This window comes from Nycticebus coucang, chromosome 22 (assembly GCF_027406575.1).
Source record: "Nycticebus coucang isolate mNycCou1 chromosome 22, mNycCou1.pri, whole genome shotgun sequence".
NCBI lineage: Eukaryota > Metazoa > Chordata > Mammalia > Primates > Lorisidae > Nycticebus > Nycticebus coucang.
Genome location: NC_069801.1, coordinates 20746469 through 20767381, shown reverse-complemented (window position 1 = coordinate 20767381; position 20913 = coordinate 20746469). Strand labels below are relative to the sequence as shown.

Here is a 20913-nt window from a genome sequence, read left to right as displayed (position 1 = left end):
CACTATAGCAGTGGGGTGCTAGGGATGGACAGGAACAGGGGTCATGCTTACCTCACTCTGTCATAAGGACCTCCATAGGGATAGTGCTGTCGTGGTCCCATCGCCACATTTCCTAGTCCAGGGCCGGCAGCACGGCTATAGGGGTCACCCATCCCGCCGTTGGGACCCTGTCCTGAGGACATGAAGGGATCACCCCCAGGAGCTGAGTGCAGAAAGGCAGGCTGTGAGCAAATTGTAAGTCAGCAGGCAGCAGGCTGAATAATCTATATTTTGCGTGTTCCAAAGACGTAGACCCTCTTCAGAGTAATGGGTTTGATCCCATTGTTTTCCTTACAGGTTCAAAACAGAAGGAAAAGAAGCTCCCTGGCCAGACATGGTGGTTCACACCTATAATCCTAGAACTCTGGGAAGCTGAGGTGGGTGGACTGCCCTGAGCTCACAGGTTCAAGACCAGCCTGAGCAAGACCAAGACCCTGTCTCTAAAAAAAAATAGCTGGGCATTGTGGAAGGCACCTGTAGTCCCAGTTACTTGGGAGGCTGAGACAAGAAGATCACTTGAGCCCAAGAGTTTGAGGTTGCTGTGAGGTATGACACCATAGCACTGTACCGGGGCAAGAAAGTGAGACTCTGTCTCAAAATAAATAAATAAGAGGCCTCAACTTGTAAAAGCATGTACCTGTTAAGGGGTGACAAGGAGAAGCCAGGTAAAGGGAGATAAGAAAGAAGGGAGGAGCCAGGTGTGGTGGTGGCTCATGCCTGTAACCTAGCACTCTGATAAGCCGAGGTGCATGGATCGTTTGAGGTTAGGAGTTCCAGACCAGCCTGAGTTCGAGACCCTGTCTCTACTAAAAACGGAAAAGTTTGCCAGGTGTTGTGGTAGAGGCCTGTAGTCCCAGCTTGGGCTCAGGAGGCTAAGGCAGGATCACTTGACCCCAGGAGCTTGAGGTTGCTACGAGCTAGAGTGATGCCACGGCAATATAGCCAAGGTGATAGAGTGAGACTGTCTTAAAAAGAGAAAAAAAAAAAAAATAAGGAAAAAAAGAAGAAAAGAGGTAGGGATTAAGAGGGGTAAATACGGTCAGACAATTAAGTCAGGAAATGATTTATCTCGAGGATAGCTCCACAAGAACTCTAAGCCACTCTAAGATATCCCCCTATTTCCCTGGCCTTATCTTCAAGGGCATAAGGGACAGCAGTTGGTCACCTTTCCTCATGCTGCCATAAGGATCCTTATTTGGCTCGTAGGACATGCGCCCCATCATGTCAGAGGTATTCATACTGGGCTGGTACCCAGGGTTTGGAGTCATGGAATTCCGCTTCTGGAATGTGGAGTCACTTCCATCAGGAAAGGCATCCTGGATCCCAACTGAATTGCTCCTGCTCCAGAGTGAGGAAAACCAATTAACCCCCAAACAGAACAATTCCTCTAATATATAACAAAGGACACATAGGAGTCACTGGCTTGGGCTGCACAGGAGTTCCCACGCACTTAACTCCAGGTGCCCCAACCCATCTGTCCCTGCTCCTGGCCTTACCTCATGCCTGGCAAGGGGGGGATCTGACTGTGTGGTGTGGATGCTGGAGTTGGTGGCTTCAGGTCTCCTCCTTCTGCCATGGAACTGCTGGTTGACTGAGGAGTCTGTGGCCCCTGCATAGATCCTGATCCGGCTGTGGACAGAGATGCAGGGTGAGCAGTGTGCTTGGAAGAAGTGTTCAATTCTCATGGAAATACACAAATGCCCCAGAATCTCTTTGGAAAAGATCTTTCTAAGGCTTTTAAAACCTTCATTGCCCTTTTCAGCAGGGGATCTACAAGGCCAGTTCCTAATGAAGGGAATTTGAGAGTTCAGCTGCTTTTTTTTGAGACAGAGCCTTAAGCTGTCACCCTGGGTAGAGTGCCATGGCATCACAGCTCACACCAATCTCCAACTCCTGGGTTTAAGTGATTCTCTTGCCTTATCCTCCCAAGTAGCTGGAACTACAGGCACCCACCACAACGCCCGGCTATTTTTTTGGGGGTGGGGGGTTGTAGTTGTCATTGTTTGGTAGGCCCAGGCTGGATTGTTGTAGTTGTTTGGTAGGCCCAGGCTGGATTCCAACCTACCAGCTCTGGTGTATGTGGCTGGTACCTTAGCCGCTTGAGCTACAGGCGCCGAGCCTGCTTCTTATTTTTATTTTATATGCAGAGAAGAGGAGTGATGTGGCCATGACATCACGCTGGTGATTTCTCAAGTCATTGTCAGTGTCCCTGGCTATTTCTCTTTACTTCTCCAAGGACCTTGTCTAACGTACTAAACCCTGTCGTGCTGATGCACAAACTCCCAGTGAGAGCCCCCAAATCCAGGGTGAGGAAGGTCCATTTTGCCAAACCAGTAGGCTAACTCCAGGAGACGAGAAGGTCCTATACTTAAGAATCTAGCACTATGTCATGGCTCAGGTTCAAATGTTACTCTAAGCTGATGCACAACTACCAGTAATTAACGTTTCCATTAGTTACCATTCCCAGCAGCAGATATCCACTGCTGAGGCCTCCCCAGCGAATGAGTCATCTCAAGCACTCATTATACCCTCAGAGGTCAACACCAGGGCATATGTGTTTACACCCACCTTCCAGGCGCCCTGGCCTTCTTCCCTCCCAGGCTATCCTAAGGCCCCAGCCTCCTCTTAGAAAGAAGGGTGGGCAGAGGCACTCCCATCAGAGAGTTCCATTCATATCCCCTCTCTACCCCCCCTCTCATTCATTACCATCTCAGCTCCCTGGGGAATTCAAGGCTATAGTCTGAGCTGCATTCTAAGGTGCTGACATCAGTGGGCCAAAGCTCCCAGATGGCCCTGCCTTGCTGTGATTTGTCAGTTTTCTCCTACACGTATGTCCTCCCACTTACCAGTTTACAAACATTTGGCAGGATGCCAGGTGCACAACAAAAATTAAAATTTAAGGGCTGGGCTTGGCTTGGTAGCTCACGTCTATAATCCCAGGCCTTTGGGAAGCTGAACTGGGAGGATTGCTTAAGGCCAGGAGTTCCAGACCAACCTGGGCAGTATAGTGAGACCCTGTCTCTAGTCCTAGCTACTTAAGAGGCTGAGGCAAGAGGATTGCTTGAGCCCAGGAGTCCAAGGTTGCAGTGTTCTAAGATCACACTATGGCACTCCAGCCTGGGTGACAGACTCTAGCTCTTAAAAAATCAAAAATAAAAAAACAAAATCCAGAAAAACCATTACGGGCTGCTATAGAGTACTGGCCAAGGGGGTCACCACGGCCCACTTTTTAATCAGCTAACCTAGTAGGGGCATGGCAGAGCACACATTCACATGGCATCTCCTCTGCTACCCTGGAGAAGGCAGGCACCACTGAATAAGAAAGCAGGGTAACAGGTCTCCTGCCTTGGTGGGGTTTCCCACCCCATCCTTACCAGGAGAGGGAGGCTGGATCTTGGGCTGGGACTTCTTGGAATCAGCAGCTGCAAAGATGTCTGGAGGAGGGTCTTCTCCCCGTTCAATCTTGCATTCGAAGGCATAGAGACACTGGATGTACTGCTTTTTTAAGGAGCTGGCAGCACTGCTTGATGTGCCTACATTCAGGTTGGTCGCAAGTTCTCGCCATTTTTTGTTCTTGTTGACCTGTATAACCAACCGTAAGAGTCAAGGTATATCTTCCACCTAGTTTTCCTGCTCATATTCCTCAAACCTCATCAGGCAGGAAAGTACTCATCTCTTGTGATAATCACCATTCTTAGGTAATCGTAAAGTTAATCCTGGTTGGGGGATAGCCCACGAGGAATGTTAAATGTTAAATCTGTAGCTGGCTTCATTTTACCCTCAGGATGCTTCACTGCAACTATCAGAGCCTGCTTATTCAAGATGAGGCAAATCTCATATTCCTATCAGAAAAGAGTTCAGAGAGCCTGATTTTTCCTTACACAAGTATACTGCTGAAAAACAGCATGCATATCACCTGCAGATCCTAATCCTCTTTTAAATGCACTAATAAAAATTAACATTTTAAGGGCGGCACCTGTGGCTCAAAGGAGTAGGGTGCCGGCCCCATATGCAGGAGGTGGCAGGTTCAAACCCTGCCCCGGCCAAAAAAACTACAAAAAAAAAAAAAATTAACATTTTATAAAATGGAGTCTCTTGTGTTAGGTAATATCAATGACTACCCCACTTAACTTATTTTTTCAAACTGGGAGTTTTTATATAGATTTTTTTTTTCCCCAGTGTGAGGCTCCTTGCAAATTTGACATTCTTGTGCTGTGGCTCCCCTGCATCTGAAGGACATATAACTATAGGATCTTTTCCCTCACCAGTCACTATCTCCAGGATACAGAGATGATGAAGACCTCATGACTTTTTTTTTTTTTGGAGACAGACTCTCAGGTTGACACCCTTGGTAGAGTGCTGTGGTGTCATAGTTCACAGCAATCTCAAACTCTTGGGCTTGAGCAATCCTCTTGCCTCAGCCTCTGGAGTAGCTGGGACTACAGGTGCCCACCATAACACCTGGCTACTTTTAGAGATGGGATTTTGCTCTAGCTCAGGCAATCCTGCCTTGATCTCCCAGAGTGCTAGGATCACAGGCCTGAGCCACCGCGACCATCCTTATGACTTCTTTTGTACATTCCTAGGAGCCAGCCTACAGAGCTGTCTCCTCTCAGCTTCAGGGCACATTGACCAAGACGATTCCCCAACTGCTCTCTAAATTAGTCTTTCTGGCTTAGGCAGGTAGGTCTCCTTTTTCATGGGTTCTTATACTTATTCATCTACCATTTGGTAAGCCTGTACCTCCATGGGCTGGGAACAAGGGTTTTCTAGTCCTAATCCACAAGGAAGTTCAATAGGTTGTGATACTTGTTGGCATAGTATTTGTGATGTCAGAGAGCAGAGTTTAAGGAAGCACAGAGGGAGACAGCCTAGATGGAGGGGAGGTGACCTCGGGCACTTAACACCTGAACTGAGTCTATATGGTTAGATATGACCTTGGTGGAGGGTATTTCAGACTTTCTCCCTCCTCCACGCCATCTGGGCCAGTCTATTAGAATGGCTCCTCCCTCCACCTAAACCCTATGAATCCTCTAGAAGAACGTAAAGACTCATCTTTTGCCTTCTTGGACCTTTCATAGACTATTTTTTTTTTTTTGAGACAAGTCTCATTTTGTCACCCTCCATAGAGTACCATGGTGTCATAGCTCACAGCAACCTCAGACGCTCGTGCTAAAGCGATTTTTGCCTCAGCCTCCCGGGTAGCTTAGACTACAGGTACCTGCCACAATGCCCAGCTATTTTTAGAGATGAGGTCTTACTTTGGCTCAGGCTAGTCTCAAACCTGTGAGCTCAGGCAATCCACCTGCCTCGGCCTCCCAGAGCGCTAGGATTACAGGCATGAGCCACTGTGCCCGGTCCCTCCTTTTTAGAGACAGAGCCTCAAGCTGTCGCCCTGGGTAGAGTGCCATGGCATCACAGCTCACAGCAACCTCCAACTCGTGGGCTCAAGCAATTCTCCTGCCTCCGCCTCCCAAGTAGCTGGGACTATAGGCGCCCACCACAACGCCTGGCTATTTGGTGGGCCCAGGCTGGATTCGAACCCACCAGCTCAGGTGTATGTGGCTGGCGCCTTAGCAGCTTGAGCCATAGGGGCCGAGCCTATAATGGCACTCTTTTGCCTCTGAATTCTCACTGTCTTTAGAGTTCAATATGAAGCAGTGTCTAAAAGGTTTACATCCTTTTGCAAACCGGAAAACAAGCCTAGGCCTTAGGTTTCCTTCTGTGCCTCATCCTAGGATTAGTGAGTCCAGAAGCCCACCCAATCCTAACCCAATGCACCCTTCCCCAAGCAAGAAAGGCCTGGCTATAAGTATCAGAGAGAAAAGCAGGAATAAGCCCAGGGTCACCTCAGAAGCCTTCTGTGGCTATGCTTCCCACGCCAGTTATATGGCAGTATACACGTGTTTTGTTTTGTTTTCCTTTGTGGGGGAGGGGAATAAAGCCTGAAGGGAGAAGGAATTCATAACTGACTGTTGGTTGGCTTCATTCCAATCGCTTTCTTTTCTGCTGGTGACAGCTGTTTTCCTCTTCTGATTTAAAAGGGGTTAGAATAACACTCCTCACCACACCTCCCTCTGAGCTCAGCCACAAACTAATCCAACAGCAGGCTTCTGGTCTGGTGACTACAGAACATACACAGAAGGAAAATCTACAAGGCACACTGTGCTGTCAGTGCTGCTTCACCTGTCTGACTCCTGGGCTGAATCTAAAACAAAATTGTAAGGTACCAGGGTAGGTGTAAGCTCTGGGTGACATCCAATTTGGAGGTTTTCAGCAAGGATTAGGAAATTCACTTAAGTCTTCTATACAGAATAAACACATAATTTCTTACCACCTCTTTTAAACAGCTTCTGAAATCCTTTCCCTATTGGGAAGCTTCCAGAAATGAGAAAATCAACAACTGTCCTGGTTGTCCCTACCATCTTGCAGACCAATTTACGTGGCAGAAACATGAAAAGTTTTATGTTTATATTATTACGAACTTTTGAAAGTCTAGCAGGACACACACTGTTCCTAGTTTACAAATAAGTAAACTAAATTCAATACCTTGATTATGTTCACATATGTTATAAGTGGCTAAGACAGGATCAAAACTAGGCTTATTTCTCCAAATCCTACCTTTGCTACTATGCCAAATTGCCTCTTATGAAATAAGAATGCCCACAGACTTTCTCTGTCTTTGGGAGTCTAGATACATTGTAAACTTAGTGTTAATACCTCATACTCGAAGGTCTCAGCCTCCTGCCTTTGTCTTATCTTGTAAGACCTGTGTTCTCTATGTGACTCAGAAAGCAGGAGAGGGTGATGTCCTGTGGGATGCATGGTACCACATGAGTTTATTTATTTATTTTTTTTTTGAGACAGAACCTCAAACTGTAGCCCTGGGTAGAGTGCTGTGGCATCACAGCTCACAGTAACCTCAAACTCCTAGGTTAAGCGATTCTCTTGCCTCAGCCTCCCAAGTAGAAAAGACTACAGGCGCCCACCACAACGCCCAGCTATTTTTTGGTTGTAGTTGTCATTGTTTGGTAGGCCTGGGCTGGATTCGAACCCACCAGTTTGGTGTATGTGGCTGGCGCCTTAGCCACTTGAGCTATAGGCACTAAGCCAAAAGAGGAGGAGTTTATTGAAACCACAGGGGAAGTCAAGTGTCAGGCACTCACTCACCTGAGTCAATCCACCAATCTCCTTCACAGACACATAGAGGCGATAGAGGTCCAGAGGTTTCCTACCGACAGCAGGCAGATTTGTCATGCCCATGGCCTTCTCCTCTGTGAAGGCCAGATAACGGTCTACCCACATCTTCCTCTCAGGCTCACCACCCAACTCATACAACTTGGTGATCTTCTCATTGGTCGTAGTAGAAGAACTGGATTTCTGGAAGGTTCAGATCAAAATTCATAGGAATGGGTCAGATTCAAGGCCTATGCTAAGGGTCTCAGAAGTCTCTTGATGAGGGCAGTGTGGTAAAGCTTCTTACCCTGGGGTGGTAACTAATACCTGCCCTGCCTTCACAAGGCTGAAGGGCCAAAAGGGAGCTAGACATTTTTCCTGCAAAGGATGGACGCTAACATTGACTGTATTATTATAAATTATGCTCATTTTTAAAGATAAAGAAGAAGGCACAAGGAAGCAAAGCCTAAGATCTCACAGCCTTTAAGTGGCAGCATTGAGTGTTAAACCCTTGTCCATCTGACATCAAAGTCAATACTACTCCTACACTACTACCCAGGAGTCAGAACACACTTAGGTACTATATTTTAGTGAACTTGAGAAACTCAAAACATGATCTTGAGGCAATGGGATAGATTAAAATGAAAAGAAATTCTTTCTCCTTGCAAGAAAGGAAGGGTGTCTCATGTGGCTGAAGAGCTTTGGATATCATCCTGTCCAAGACAAGAGGATGGCCAGAAGGGCTTGGGAGCCAGAGGTGAAGATCCACAGGAGATAGCAGCTGTGATTTACATTTCCCCTCCTTATATGGATAGGGAAAGTGAGGGATGGCTAAGGCCAGAAATGTTTCAAATGACCCAAATGCTGAGCAGGTTTCAAGGCTACCAGACAGCATGCCCAGAACCAATCTACAGGGAGGCCCAGGACCCAAGTCTCATCAATCTTATCTCTTCCTTTACAGAACACAGGGCACCAACCATTCCTGTTATGAGTAAGGCTGAGGAAGAGAAGAACAGCTAGTTGCCCATGACACACCCCATCTGTCAATGCTTGAGTACAGCATAGGAGGCACAGTTTCACAGAGGGCACCATATAGTAGAGAGAATTCTATACTGCAGGATCTGGCATTTCTTCGATAACTTACAGCTGTGAGAATACACACATCTGTCAGGATCCCTTAGGCTAATTCAAACCTAATCCAATGTGCCATTATTCTGGGACCCTTCATGGTAAGAAGGGTCAACAGCAGCTTTTACAGAGACTATCTAGTGTCATAAAAGGCTAGAATCTTACCACTTTCTTTTATTTTTCTTTCTTATCAATGAAAAGGATAGTACACAAAATTGAGATGATTCCAGGCAAAAACCATTACCTTGGATTTGGATTCTGTCTTAGGTGTCCCATCTGCCTTGTTGTTCATTTTGGTGGCTGGAGTTAACTTGACATCCCCAAGGCCCATCATTTCTGGGCTGGCTGCCATCCCTGTAAAAAGAGAAAAAAAACTTCAAGACCAAAAAGTTTAGCTGTGATGTGAAGATCACTCTTTTTGGCCAGGTAAGGTGGCTCACACCTGTAATCTTAGCACTCTGGGAGGCTGAGGCAGGTGGATTGCTTGAGCTCACGAATTCAAGACCAGCCTAAGCAAAAGCAAGACCCTATCTTTACTAAAAATAGAAAAACAAAGGAAAGAGGATCATTTGGGCCCAAGAATTACAGGTTGCTGTGAGCTTTGACACTATGGCAAGCTACACAGGAAAAAAAAGAATCACTCTTATTTTTTCCTTTTTAGGAGACAGGGTCTTGTCTATTACTCAGGCTGGAATGCAGTGATATGATCATAGATCACTACAGCCTCAAACTCCTGGGCTCAAACAATCCTTTCTCTCTCTTTTTTTTTTTTTTTGAGAGTCTCACTTTGTCACCCTCAGTTGAGTGCTATGGCATCACAGCTCACAGCAACCTCAAACTCTTAGGATCCAGCGATTCTCTTGCCTCAGCCTCCTAAGAAGCTGGAACTACAGCTGCCTACCACAATGCTCGGTGATTTTTAGAGAGGAGGTCTCACTTTGGCTCAGGCTGGTCTTGAACTCAAGAGCTCAGGCGATCCACCCCACCCACCTCAGCCTCCCAGAGTGCTAGGATTATAGGTGTGAGCCACTGTATCAAACCAAGCAATCCTCTTGCCACAGTCTCCAGGGTAGCTGCTACAGGCACATACCACCCTTTGTAAAGACAGGGTCTCATTATGTTGCTCAGGGTGGTTTTTTTTTTTTTTTTTGTAGAGACAGAGTCTCACTGTACCGCCCTCGGGTAGAGTGCGGTGGCGTCACACGGCTCACAGCAACCTCTAACTCTTGGGCTTACGCGATTCTCCTGCCTCAGCCTCCCAGCAGCTGGGACTACAGGTGCCCGCCACAATGCCCGGCTATTTTCTTTGTTGCAGTTTGGCCGGGGCTGGGTTTGAACCCGCCACCCTCAGCATATGGGGCCGGCGCCCTACTCACTGAGCCACAGGCGCCGCCCGCTCAGGGTGGTTTTGAACTCTTGGGATCAAGTGATCCTCCTGTCTTGGCTTCCCAAAGTGCTGGGATTTCAGGCAGGAGTTTGAAATCCTAGATTTGCATTCTTTCCTGATGAGCCTAATGCAAACTCTGTCTGGCCATCATTCTTAAGTTCTACCAGATTCATCAACAGCTCAGTAAGATTTACTTTAAAAATAGTGGGCATCATAGGCCAAAAAGTAGCCAAAGATTACACTCGAAGAAACCTGTGGGATAAACAATGACTATAACTTACCTGCAGAATTGTTGGCCATGGTTCCACCCATGGAATATGGGGGTCCCTGAGGGTTGATCATGCCAGCCATACTATTAATCCCTTGCCCATAGGGAGGTCCAGTTCCCATCATGCCCCCTTGATTCATATTGGGGTAGCCTGGTGGCCTGAGAAGAGGTAAAGAAAGAAAGGGTTAGAAACTGTGAGCTTTCAGATTTGGACTTGAGCTAAATAGGGTTGACTACTTAGGCTTAAAAGAAAAAATTTTATGAATCTACCAAACTAGAACTATGAAACATCTAGATATTCTTATCTTTTATCTCCCACAAAAGGTTTTAAGAGGGTTCAACCTCTACATGGAAAATAGCTCAATTTTAAGGTGTATACTCTTTGAAGAAGAGCCTTATTTTGTCCTTTTTTTTTTTTTTTTAAGAGACAGAGTCTCACTTTGTCGCCCTGGGTAGAGTGCCGTGATATCACAGCTTGTAGCAACCTCCAACTCCTGGGCTTAGGTGATTCTCTTGCTTCAGCCTACTGAGTAGCTGGGAGTATATGCATCTGCCACAACACTGCCTGTTTTGTTATTGTTGTTTTTTTGCAGTTTTTGGCAGGGGCTGGATTTGAACCCGCCACCTCCAGCATATAGGGTCGGCACCCTACTCCTTTGAGCCATAGGTGCTGCCCCACCTGGCTGTTTTTTTGTTGCAGTTTGGCCAGGCTGGGTTTGAACCCACCACCCTTGGTATATGGGGCCGGCGCCCTACTCACTGAGCCACAGGTGCTGCCCCCCTACTATGTCTTGTAAGTACCACCTTCCTTAATCAAAGTCACCTCCATTTAAGGCCTCCCCCCCCCTTTTTTTTTTGAGACAGAGTCTCATTTTTGTCACCCTTGGTAGAATGCTGTGGCAGCACAGCTCACAGCAACCTCAAATTCTTGGGCTCAAGCGATTCTCTTGCCTCAGCCTCTCAAGTAGCTGTGACTATAGGCGCCTGACACAAAGCCCTGCTATTTTTAGAGATGGGGGTCTCGCTCTTGCTCATGCTGGTCTTGAACCTGTGAGCTCAGGCAAACCAATCACCTCGGCCTCCCAGAGTGCTGGGATTACAGGCATGAGCCATTGCACCTGGCCCCTTAAGGCCCCTTTCTATGGCAAAGGCCTCAAAGAAATACTCATTTGTCATATCAAACTCAATACTCTTTGTCATATCAAACTCAAACCAGACTAGAACTGACACATCAACAGAGCACCTAGAGATGGCTTTCTATTCTTTCCTGATGCAAACTCTGTACTTCCATCATTCTGAAGTTCTGCCGGACACACTTCTTTATGGTTGACCACTCTGTTCTACCTAGTTTCATCAATAGCTCAATAAAATTTATTTATTTATTTATTTTTGAGGCAGAGTTTCACTTTGTTGCCCTCAGTAGAGTGCCATAGCGTCGTAGCTCACAGCAAGCTCCAACTCTTGGGGCTTGAGCAATGCCCTTGCCTCAGCCTCCTGAGTAGCTGGGACTACAGACCCCCACACAACGCCTGGCTATTTTTAGAGACAAGGTCTCACTCTTGCTCAGGGTGGTCTTGAACCCCTGAGCTCAGGCAATCCACCTGCCTTGGCCTCCCATAGTGCAAGGATTACAAGGTGTGAGCCACCATGCCCGACCTAATAAAATTTATTTTAAGAATACCGGGCATTGGCTCGGCACCCGTAACACAGTGGTTACGGCACAAGCCACATATACCAAGGCTGGTGAGTTTGAACCCAGCCTGGACCAGCTAAACAACAATGACAACTGCAACAAAAGAAAAATAGCCAGGCATTGTGGTGGGTGCCTGTAGTTGCAGCTACTCAGGAAGCTGAGGCAAGAGATTGCTTAAGCCCAAGAGTTAGAGGTTGCTGTGAGATGTGACGCCACAGCACTCTACTGAGGGCAACATAGTGAGACTCCGTCTCCAAAAAAAAATAAAAATAAAAAAGAATACCAGACAAGACCAAGTGGTGTAAAAAAAATGGTGGGCAACAGGGTGCAGAAATGGAGACTTCACTAAGTCTTCATGTGAATACGGAATCATATTCGTAAGTCCATGCCCAAAGAAAAAAAGACAAATCTTGAAGTCATTAAACTTAATCACATGAGCCTTCGCACTTTAGCACACAGGACCATATAAAGCAGCAGGAGAAACAGCGAACACAACTCTACCTCTGTTTCCCATACCACAGATTTAGGTCATGTGTATCATTAAGAATCCTTTTGGAAAACAAAGAAAGTTGACTGATAGAAGTACAACCACCTACTCAGAGGAATTATTTTAGGGGTGGCGCCTGTGGCTCAAGGAGTAGGGCGCCGGTCCCATATGCTGGAGGTTGTGGGTTCAGGCCCAGCCCCGGCCAAAAAAAAAAAAAAAAAAAAAAAAAAAAGAGGAATTATTTTATTAATCAAAATAACACGTTCTTTATAGAATTCTTTTTTAAAAATTTTTTTCTGGGACAGAGTCTTATTTTGTCACCCCCAGCAGAGTGCCGTGGCGTCACAGAACAGCAACCTCAGACTCTTGGGCTAAAGCAATTCCCTTGCCTCAGCCTCCTGAGTAGCTGGGACCATAGGTGCCCACAATGATGTCTGGCTATTTTTAGAGATGAGGTCTTGCTCTGGTTCAGGCTGGTCTAGAACGTGTGAGCTCAGGCAAACCACCTGCCTTGGCCTCCTAGAGTGCTAAGATTACAGGCATGAGCTACCCTGCCCAGACTATAAAATTCTTTACATATAATATTTGGTCATTTGAAATTTCATAGCAATCTAAGATGTTTAAAAAACAACACTTTTGTTGTGTTTTTCACTGTTAAGAAAACCTTGTTTTTTTTTTTTTGTGGTTTTTGGCCGGGGCTGGGTTTGAACCTGCTACCTCCGGCATATGGGACCGGTGCCCTACTCCTTGAGCCACAGGCGCCACCCAAGAAAACCTTGCTTTCTAAAGAACTCTCAATAAAATGTATATTTACTATATGAAATGAATTTACTATGTAAATGAATTTACACATGACCTGAATAATATATACATATCTCAACTCCTAGTTTAGGTCCAGAGACATTTCAATGTTTTCAATGGCTCTATATTAGAATTTTTTGCATTGACACTTCCCAGGCTTTACCTGTTTTGGATAGAGTTGGCAGCAACATGCATGGCGACAGCAGTTTCTTGAGTTTTCCGGTTCATGCCCCCTGGTGGGGGACACATCCCTGACCCAACCTGAGGTGGCATATTGGCCATGTTAGGGCCATAAGGCCGGTTGCCCATGGAGGCGTGACTCATTCTCCCAGGAGGAAGTGTGCCATAAGGTGGGATGCCAGGCTGCCCATGCATCTGACTTCCAGCACCCATGGGATTTATGCTTCCAGCCATGCCAGCACTGGGGTAGGTGGCGTTGGGCAAGGCATTATAGTTTGGCTGCCTAGGGTAGCTTCCTAAGGAGGGGGAGAGAAGACACAGAAGCTTAGTGACTCACAAGTAACTCACTAGTATGTCCCAATTATGTAATTCCAAACAATGGTAATTATTCAATATCGTTCCCTCTCTCTCTTTTTTTTTTTTTTTGAGTCAGTCAGAGTCTCAAGCTGCTGCCCTGGGTAGAATGCCATGGCTTCATAGCTTATAGCAACCTTCAACTCCTGGGCTCAAGTGATCCTCTTGCCTCAGGTTTTCTATTTTTAGTAGAGACGGGGTCTCCCTTTTGCTCAGGCTAGTCTCAAACTCCTGAGCTCAAGCAATCCACCCACCTCAGCCTCCCTGAGTGCTAGGAGTATAGGGGTGAGCCATTGTGCCCAGCCCAATTATTCAATATCTTTTTTTTTTGTTTTTTGAGACAGAGCCTCAAGCTGTAGCCCTGGGTAGAGTGCCATGGCATCACAGCTCACAGCAACCTCCAACTCCTGGGCTCAAGTGATTCTCCTGCCTCCATGTCCCAAGTAGTTGAGATTACAGGCACTCGCCACAACGCCCGGCTATTTTTTGGTTGCAGCCGTCATTGTTGTTTGGTGGGCCTGGGCTGGATTCGAACCCACCAGTTCAGGTGTATGTGGCTGGTGCCTTAGCTGCTTGAGCCATAGGCGCCAAGCCAATTATTCAATATCTTAGTCAGAAAAGTCATTAACTACACAGCAACCTTTACCTCCATGAGGGAAAAATACAAAAGGGGAGATTAGGAGCATGTAAAGGCAGTTCAGGTGTCCTCTCACCTTAAAGGCAGCACACAGCAAGGCTGTCTTTGCTACTATCCAGGCCCTTCCATTCCCTGAGGAACCCTTTTTACACATTCATCTTGCTTTCTTTTTTTTTTTTTTTTCTTTTTTTTTGTAGAGACAGAGTCTCACTTTATGGCCCTCGGTAGAGTGCCGTGGCATCACACAGCTCACAGCAACCTCCAACTCCTGGGCTTAAGCAATTCTCTTGCCTCAGCCTCCCGAGTAGCTGGGACTACAGGCGCCTGCCACAACGCCCGGCCATTTTTTGGTTGCAGTTCGCCGGGGCTGGGTTTGAACCCGCCACCCTGGGTATATGGGGCCGGCGCCTTACCGACTGAACCACAGGCGCCGCCCTCATCTTGCTTTCTATCCCATGCTCTGTGTAAGATAGCAGTTTTAGATCTATGGCTAATTCTGAGCGAAGAGCTATTCTATTAGGAATTTATTCATTAAACAGTGTCTAAATACTGAATCTACTTTAAATAAAACAAAAAACAGACAGAGTCTCACTTTGTCACCCAGGTTGGAATGCAGTGGTACAATTCCCAGTTCGCTGCAACCTCCGATTCCCAGAATCAAGTGCTCTTCCCGCTCCAGCCTCCCTAGTAGCTGGGACTATAGTTCTTACTACCAGGCTTAGTTAATTTAAAAAAATCTTTTTTGGTAGAGACAGGGACTTCTCTATGTTGCACAGGGTCTAGTCTCAAACTCCTAGCCTCAAGTCATTCTCCCACCTTGGCCTCCCAAAGTGCTGAGATTACAGGTGAGAGCCACCATATCAGGCCCATAACTCCATTTTTATAGATGAAACCAAGGCTCAGGGAAAATAAAAGACTTTCCCTTGGTAACAGAGTAAGTGGAGATAAGATGGAACCCCGCCCTGCCCTACTTCAGGACCTAGGCTGGGTAGATTTGAGTTCTATTCTTACAACCCAGATGGCAGTGTATCAGACAAGGAACTGTTCTCTAATCTCTATCTACTCCCAACTGGGTAAAGTATACTCACCTTGTGGGCCATACTGACCCCCCTGGGGACCATAACTTCCCATGGAGTTCTGCTGGTAGGAGCCCATGCCTGTGTGCATCTGTCCTCCAGAAGGCTGACGTGGAGATAAGGCTGAGCTGGGCTGGGGGGAACTGTACTGGGGCATCTGAGGGTTCCTCTGCATATAACCTATTTGTGGATAGTATCCATACAAGTTATTAGCTTGGTACAATGGGAAGAAATGAACCCACCCTCTTATTCTGGGATGTTACCACTTACGTTCTTTTTTTTTTTTTTTTTAAGACAGAGTATCACTCTGTGCCCTAGGTAGAATGCCATGGCATCCTACTTCACAATAACCTCAAAATCTTAGGCTCAGACGATCCCCTTGCCCCAAGTAGCTGGGACTACAGGCACCTGACACAATGCTTAGCTAGTTTTTCTGTTTTTAGTAGAGACAGTGTCTTGCTTTTTGCTAAGGATGGTCTTGAACTCATGAGCTCAAGTAATCCAGCATCTTAGGTTCCCAGATGCTAGGATTACAAGTGTGAGCCACTGCACCTGGTCTCATCTACTTTTTATTTAGCAGCGTCATGCATGTCTCTACTATCTGGTATGCCATATAGTCATGTGCCCTTTTAGGCACATTCGAAGTCAAATAAGCCATTAAACAGGTCATGCCAACTGTTTCTACAAAATGGAGGTTTGAAAAGACAAAGAGCAATGATAAAAATCAAAATGGTGAATGATTTAATGACTTAATGCTGAATTTTCAGCAATTGCTGACCAGATGAACCATAATGTAGGAGAGAATCTATAACACAAACACTGAGAAATGAATGACTCTCAGGGAACACAATTTGAGACATCAACACATGGTTAAGCCTACTCTAATTTCACAATTTGCTAGTAGGTTCTAAAGAAAGAAATTAATAAATATTTTAGATGATGGATTTGCTAATTACCCTGATAAGACCACTATACACATTATATGTATTGAAACATCACTATGTACCCCACAAATACATATAATTATTATATGTCAACTTAAAAAATGTAAAAATGATTTGATACTGAGATTATCCTAAGCTTCACAGTTATAGAAGCTTTTAGCTTCTCTAAAAGCTACTGTATACTCAAATGTCTGCCTTAGCCCCCATCCCTCCCTAAAGCCTAGGCCCTCACCTCGATCTTGGGCAATGCTTGATTGGTTCATGGAAGGATGCATGATGTTGTCCGACTGGCCACTGGGTGGCCGAGGTGGCATCTGGTTGCCTGCTCCAGACAAAGAAAGATGAGCAAATTATGGCTAAGGCTGGGAATTTTAGCTAGGAGGATAAGTCTGAACTGGAAATGGATCATGGAGAAGCTAAGCATCTCAGTATCTCATACAGATCATACAGAGAGATCCAGCCAAGGAGTTCACATCTTCCTTCTTCAAATGCTAAGGGGAAACTATGCAGACATGAGCCAAAGGTGCTTTCTCCGCTGGTAGAAGACTGGGGTTTCCTTCTTTCTTTCTTTTTTTTTTTTTGTAGAGACAGAGTCTCACTTTATTGCCCTCTGTAGAGGTGCCGTGGCGTCACACAGCTCACAGCAACCTCAAACTCCTGGGCTTAGGCGATTCTCTTGCCTCAGCCTCCTGAGTAGCTGGGACCACAGGCGCTCGCCACAACACCCGGCTATTTTTTTGTTGCAGTTTGGCTGGGACCGGGTTTGAACCTGCCACCCTTGGTATATGGGGCCGGTGCCCTAAAGCTACAGGCGCTGCCCCCAAAGACTGGGGTTTCTTAATAACACTGAAGCCAAACACCTTTCCCTCTCCCCAAAGCCCAGCACTTTAGGGTACCTGGCACTGCAGCAGGCGAGAGTGGTCCTGAGCGAGATTGAGCAACACTGGCAGGAGAGCCAACAGGGGATGGGGAGGGGCCTCGGATGCCGGGCAGGTGAGGGGAGGTATGAGGAGAGAATGGAGACTGAGCTGGATTACTCTGCTCTCCTTGGCTGCTGGAAATCCCTGATGTGCTCACTCCAGGGCTCAGAGCTCCTTCTGTCCCCATGGGGAGATCATCTATTGAACCAGACAGATCCTGGAATATACATATAAGAACATGGATTAGTAATATTAGGCAGAAAGATTCTTCTTTGAATGATACTGCTTGTTTAGCATTTTCCTTAAATAACCAAGAGCAAACACACTGCATACATTATTTAGTCATGATACTATAGCTTATATATGGCAAACTCTGTTAAGGACTAGGGAGAAACTATCTTAGACTTGATGGGTCATACATACACTTTTTGTCAAAACTATTTAACTTTGCCACTATAGTACAATAATAATCTCAGACGGTATGTAAAGAAATGGGTGAGACTGTGTTATGAAACTGTATAAAAACCTACCTGTGCTTGCTGACCCCTATTTTATGCTCTCAGAAACAGATTAAGTACTTTCGAATTCTTTCCCAGGCCTAATTCTATAGTTAAAAGAAAGCAGCCATTTCAGTGAAATTTTAGTTTTTTTCCAACAGGGAAATTTTACAAAATGCTGCCAGGATGACACAAGAAGTTACAAAAAAATATTAGTAAGTTTGGGCAACATTTTCAGATCCCTCTCTCCTTCTAGTGTGTGTGTGTGTATATATATGATTACAGATTTTTATTTTTTTTTTGAAACAGAGCTTCAAGCTGTTGCCCTGGGTAGAGGACCGTGGCATCACAGCTCACAGAAACCTCTAACTCCTGGGCTCAAGAGATTCTCCTGCCTCCGCCTCCCAAGTAGCTGGGATTACAGGAACCCACCACAATGCCCAGCTATTTTTTGGTTGCAGCCATCATTGTTGTTTGGCAGCCCGGGCTGGATTCGAACCTGTTAGCTCAGGTGTTATGTGGCTGGCATCTTAGCTGCTTGAGCCACAGGTGCCGAGCCATGATTACAGATTTTTAATATAGATTATCGTAACTTCCATTTACTGAAGATTCACTCCAAGCTACCATGCTTTGCAACACAGGGGTAGGAGATGACAAAGGGATACATTGCATGGGGAAACAATTTTTTTTTTAATTTTTATTTTTTGGTTTTTTTTTTATTTTCTTTTTGGCCGGGGCTAGGTTTGAACCCGCCACCTCCGGCAGATGGGACCAGCGCCCTACTCCTTGAGCCACAGGCGCCGCTCCGGGGAAAGAATTTCTTAACCGCCAAGAAGCTCTGGGACCGTATTCCTTTTTTTTTTTTTTTTTTTGGCCAGGGCCAGGTTTGAACCTACCACCTCTGGCATATGAGGCCAGCGCCCTACTCCTTGAGACACAGGCACTGCCCTCTGGGACCGTATTCCTAACACCCAGTCAACAACATGGATAAACAAACATCTGCCAATTGAACAAATTCAGCTTTCCCCCTAGCTTTAAGTTTTTCTTTTCCTTTTTTTTTTTTAAGAGACAGAGACACTTTTTTGCCCTTGGTAGAGTACTGTAGAGTTACAGCTCACAGCAACCTCAAACTCTTGGGCTTAAGCGATTCTCTTGCCTCCGTCTCCCGAGTAGCTGAGACTACAGGTGCCCCCCATAATGCCTGGCTATTTTTGCTGCAGTTTGGCCAGGCAGGGGCCAGATTCGAACCTGCCACTGTCGGTATATGGGGCCAGCGCCCTACTAACTGAACCACAGGAGCCACCCAAGTTTTTTAAAGAGAGCTTGGTTGTAGGCTTTACTTTTCTTTTTTTTTTTTTGAGACAGGGTCTCACTATGTTGCCCGTGGTAGAATGCCGTGGTGTCACAGCTCTCAGCAACCTCAAACTCTTGGGCTTAAGTGATTCTCTTGCCTCAGCCTCCCAAGTAGCAGAGACTTTACTTTTCTTGAATTAATAAGTAAAGAGTTCCTTTAGGTGGGTGAGGTGGCTCTCACCTGTAATCTTAGCATTCTGGGAGGCCAAGATGGGAGGGTTGCTTAAGGCTAACTGTTTAAGACCATCATGAGCAAGAGGAAGACTCTGGTTTCTACAAAAATACGGAAAAAATTAACCAGACATAGTGGCACTCACCTGTAATTCCAGCTACTTGAGAGGCTGAGGCAGCAGGATCCACCTCAGCCTAGGAGTCTGAGATTACAGTGAGCTACAATAATGCCACTGCACTCTATCCCAAATGACAGAGTGAGATTCTGCCTCAAAGAAAAAGTTCACTGTAGGTCAACAAAACTCCAGTATTAGCAAACAGAGAACTCAATATAAAAAATATTCACCCCAAGAAAGGCATTCCCAACCTTACTTGCCCCATATTCATGCTCTAGCAATACCACTTCAGCTGGGAACTAAATGCTAAAGAAAGGATAAAAAACCCTAGTAGTGGGGCGGCACCTGTGGCTCAAGGAGTAGGGCGCTGGTCCCATATGCTGGAGGTGGCGAGTTCAAATCCAGCCCTGGCCAAAAAACAAACAAAAACAAAACAAAACAAACAAACAAAAAAAAACCCTAGTAGTGGAGTTCTGGCTGGGTGCAGTGGCTCTCTGTAATCCCAGAACTTTGGGAGGCTGCAAGGGGATGATTACTTGAGGTCAGGAGTTCAAGGCCTGCCTGAGCAACACAGCAAGTAAAATCCCATGTGTACAAAGAATATAAAAATTAGCCAGGTGTGATGATGAACAGTAGTGTTCTAGCTACTTGGGAGGCTGAGGCAGGAGGATTGCTTGAGCCCAGGAATTTGAGGCTGTAGTGAGCTGTGATGGCACAACTGTTCTATAGCCAAAGCAACAGGGAGGGAGGAAGAGAAGAAGGAAGGAAGGAAGGAAAAGAGTTCTCTTAAAGAAACACATCTAAAGAAGGAGATCTAAGTTGGCCTGATTTGAGCCTATTCCTATTCACACAAATAAGCTCACCTTGGAAAGATCAGTTCAGTTCAAAGTGACTATGTGTGTGTGTGGGGGGGGGAGGCTGGCTCAGCGGTTAAAGCGCTGGCCCCACATAGCAGTGGTGGTAGGTTCAAACCTGGCCTAGGCCTGCTAAATAATAAAAAGCTAAAAAAAGAAAAAAAAAAAAAAAGATTTTAAAAAAATACAAAAGCACAGCTTAGCATCTATAGCTCAGTGCCTAGAGGGCCAGCCACATACACTGGTGCCGGCAGGTTCAAATCCAGCCAGGGCCAAAAAATAGCTGGGCGTTGTGGTGGGCGCCTGTAGTCCCAGTTACTTGGGAGGCTGAGGCAAGAGAATCGCTTAGGCCCAGGAATTTGAGGTTGCTGTGAGCTGTGACGCCACAGCACTCTACCCAGGGCGACAGTTTGAGACTCTGTCTCTAAAACAACAACAACAACAAAATAAAACAAAGTGACTATGCCCTTAGAATCTCACAATCACATTGGAGGTAAGAGGATCTCCCTGAAGCATCCAAGCTGGTTGGACCATTTGGCTACTTCTCCAGGATATGAGTATTTCTGCTGAGTTCCAAAGAAATAAAGTTTGCTCTGAGGGCAAGGCAGGTAAGTAGGTGTGCATTGGTGTCTGTGTCCAGGTCTCCTGCTGCGATGTCAGAAAATACTAGTTTTGTTGATAGGTAGATCTGCTGGACCATAGCACACTTTGAAAATACAAAGAGAATTAGTTACCATGTAGAAGAGAACTCAAAATGCCAACCTCTAGGTAACGGGAAAGGACATCTTCCTTCTCAAAGGACTAAAGTTTCTGAAGCTATAAAGAACCCTGG

At 46.0% G+C, this 20913-nt stretch overlaps 1 protein-coding gene across 2 annotated transcripts in view; it reads right to left on the bottom strand.

Annotated features, from left to right (window-relative positions):
• ARID1A (AT-rich interaction domain 1A) overlaps positions 1 to 20913 on the bottom strand; it is a 105193-nt gene that overhangs the window by 8379 nt on the left and 75901 nt on the right. Inside the window, exons 5-15 of one of the 2 annotated variants that reach the window (XM_053577036.1) lie at positions 17067 to 17307; positions 16403 to 16492; positions 15239 to 15406; positions 13143 to 13455; positions 10012 to 10157; positions 8588 to 8697; positions 7210 to 7419; positions 3414 to 3621; positions 1536 to 1668; positions 1205 to 1380; positions 52 to 202 (exon numbers count right to left, since the gene is read on the bottom strand). In XM_053577036.1, coding sequence (XP_053433011.1) covers positions 52 to 202; positions 1205 to 1380; positions 1536 to 1668; positions 3414 to 3621; positions 7210 to 7419; positions 8588 to 8697; positions 10012 to 10157; positions 13143 to 13455; positions 15239 to 15406; positions 16403 to 16492; positions 17067 to 17307 — 1946 coding nt within the window. The remainder of the gene's footprint in view (positions 1 to 51; positions 203 to 1204; positions 1381 to 1535; positions 1669 to 3413; positions 3622 to 7209; positions 7420 to 8587; positions 8698 to 10011; positions 10158 to 13142; positions 13456 to 15238; positions 15407 to 16402; positions 16493 to 17066; positions 17308 to 20913) is intronic. The other variant, XM_053577037.1, reaches the window with a different exon arrangement.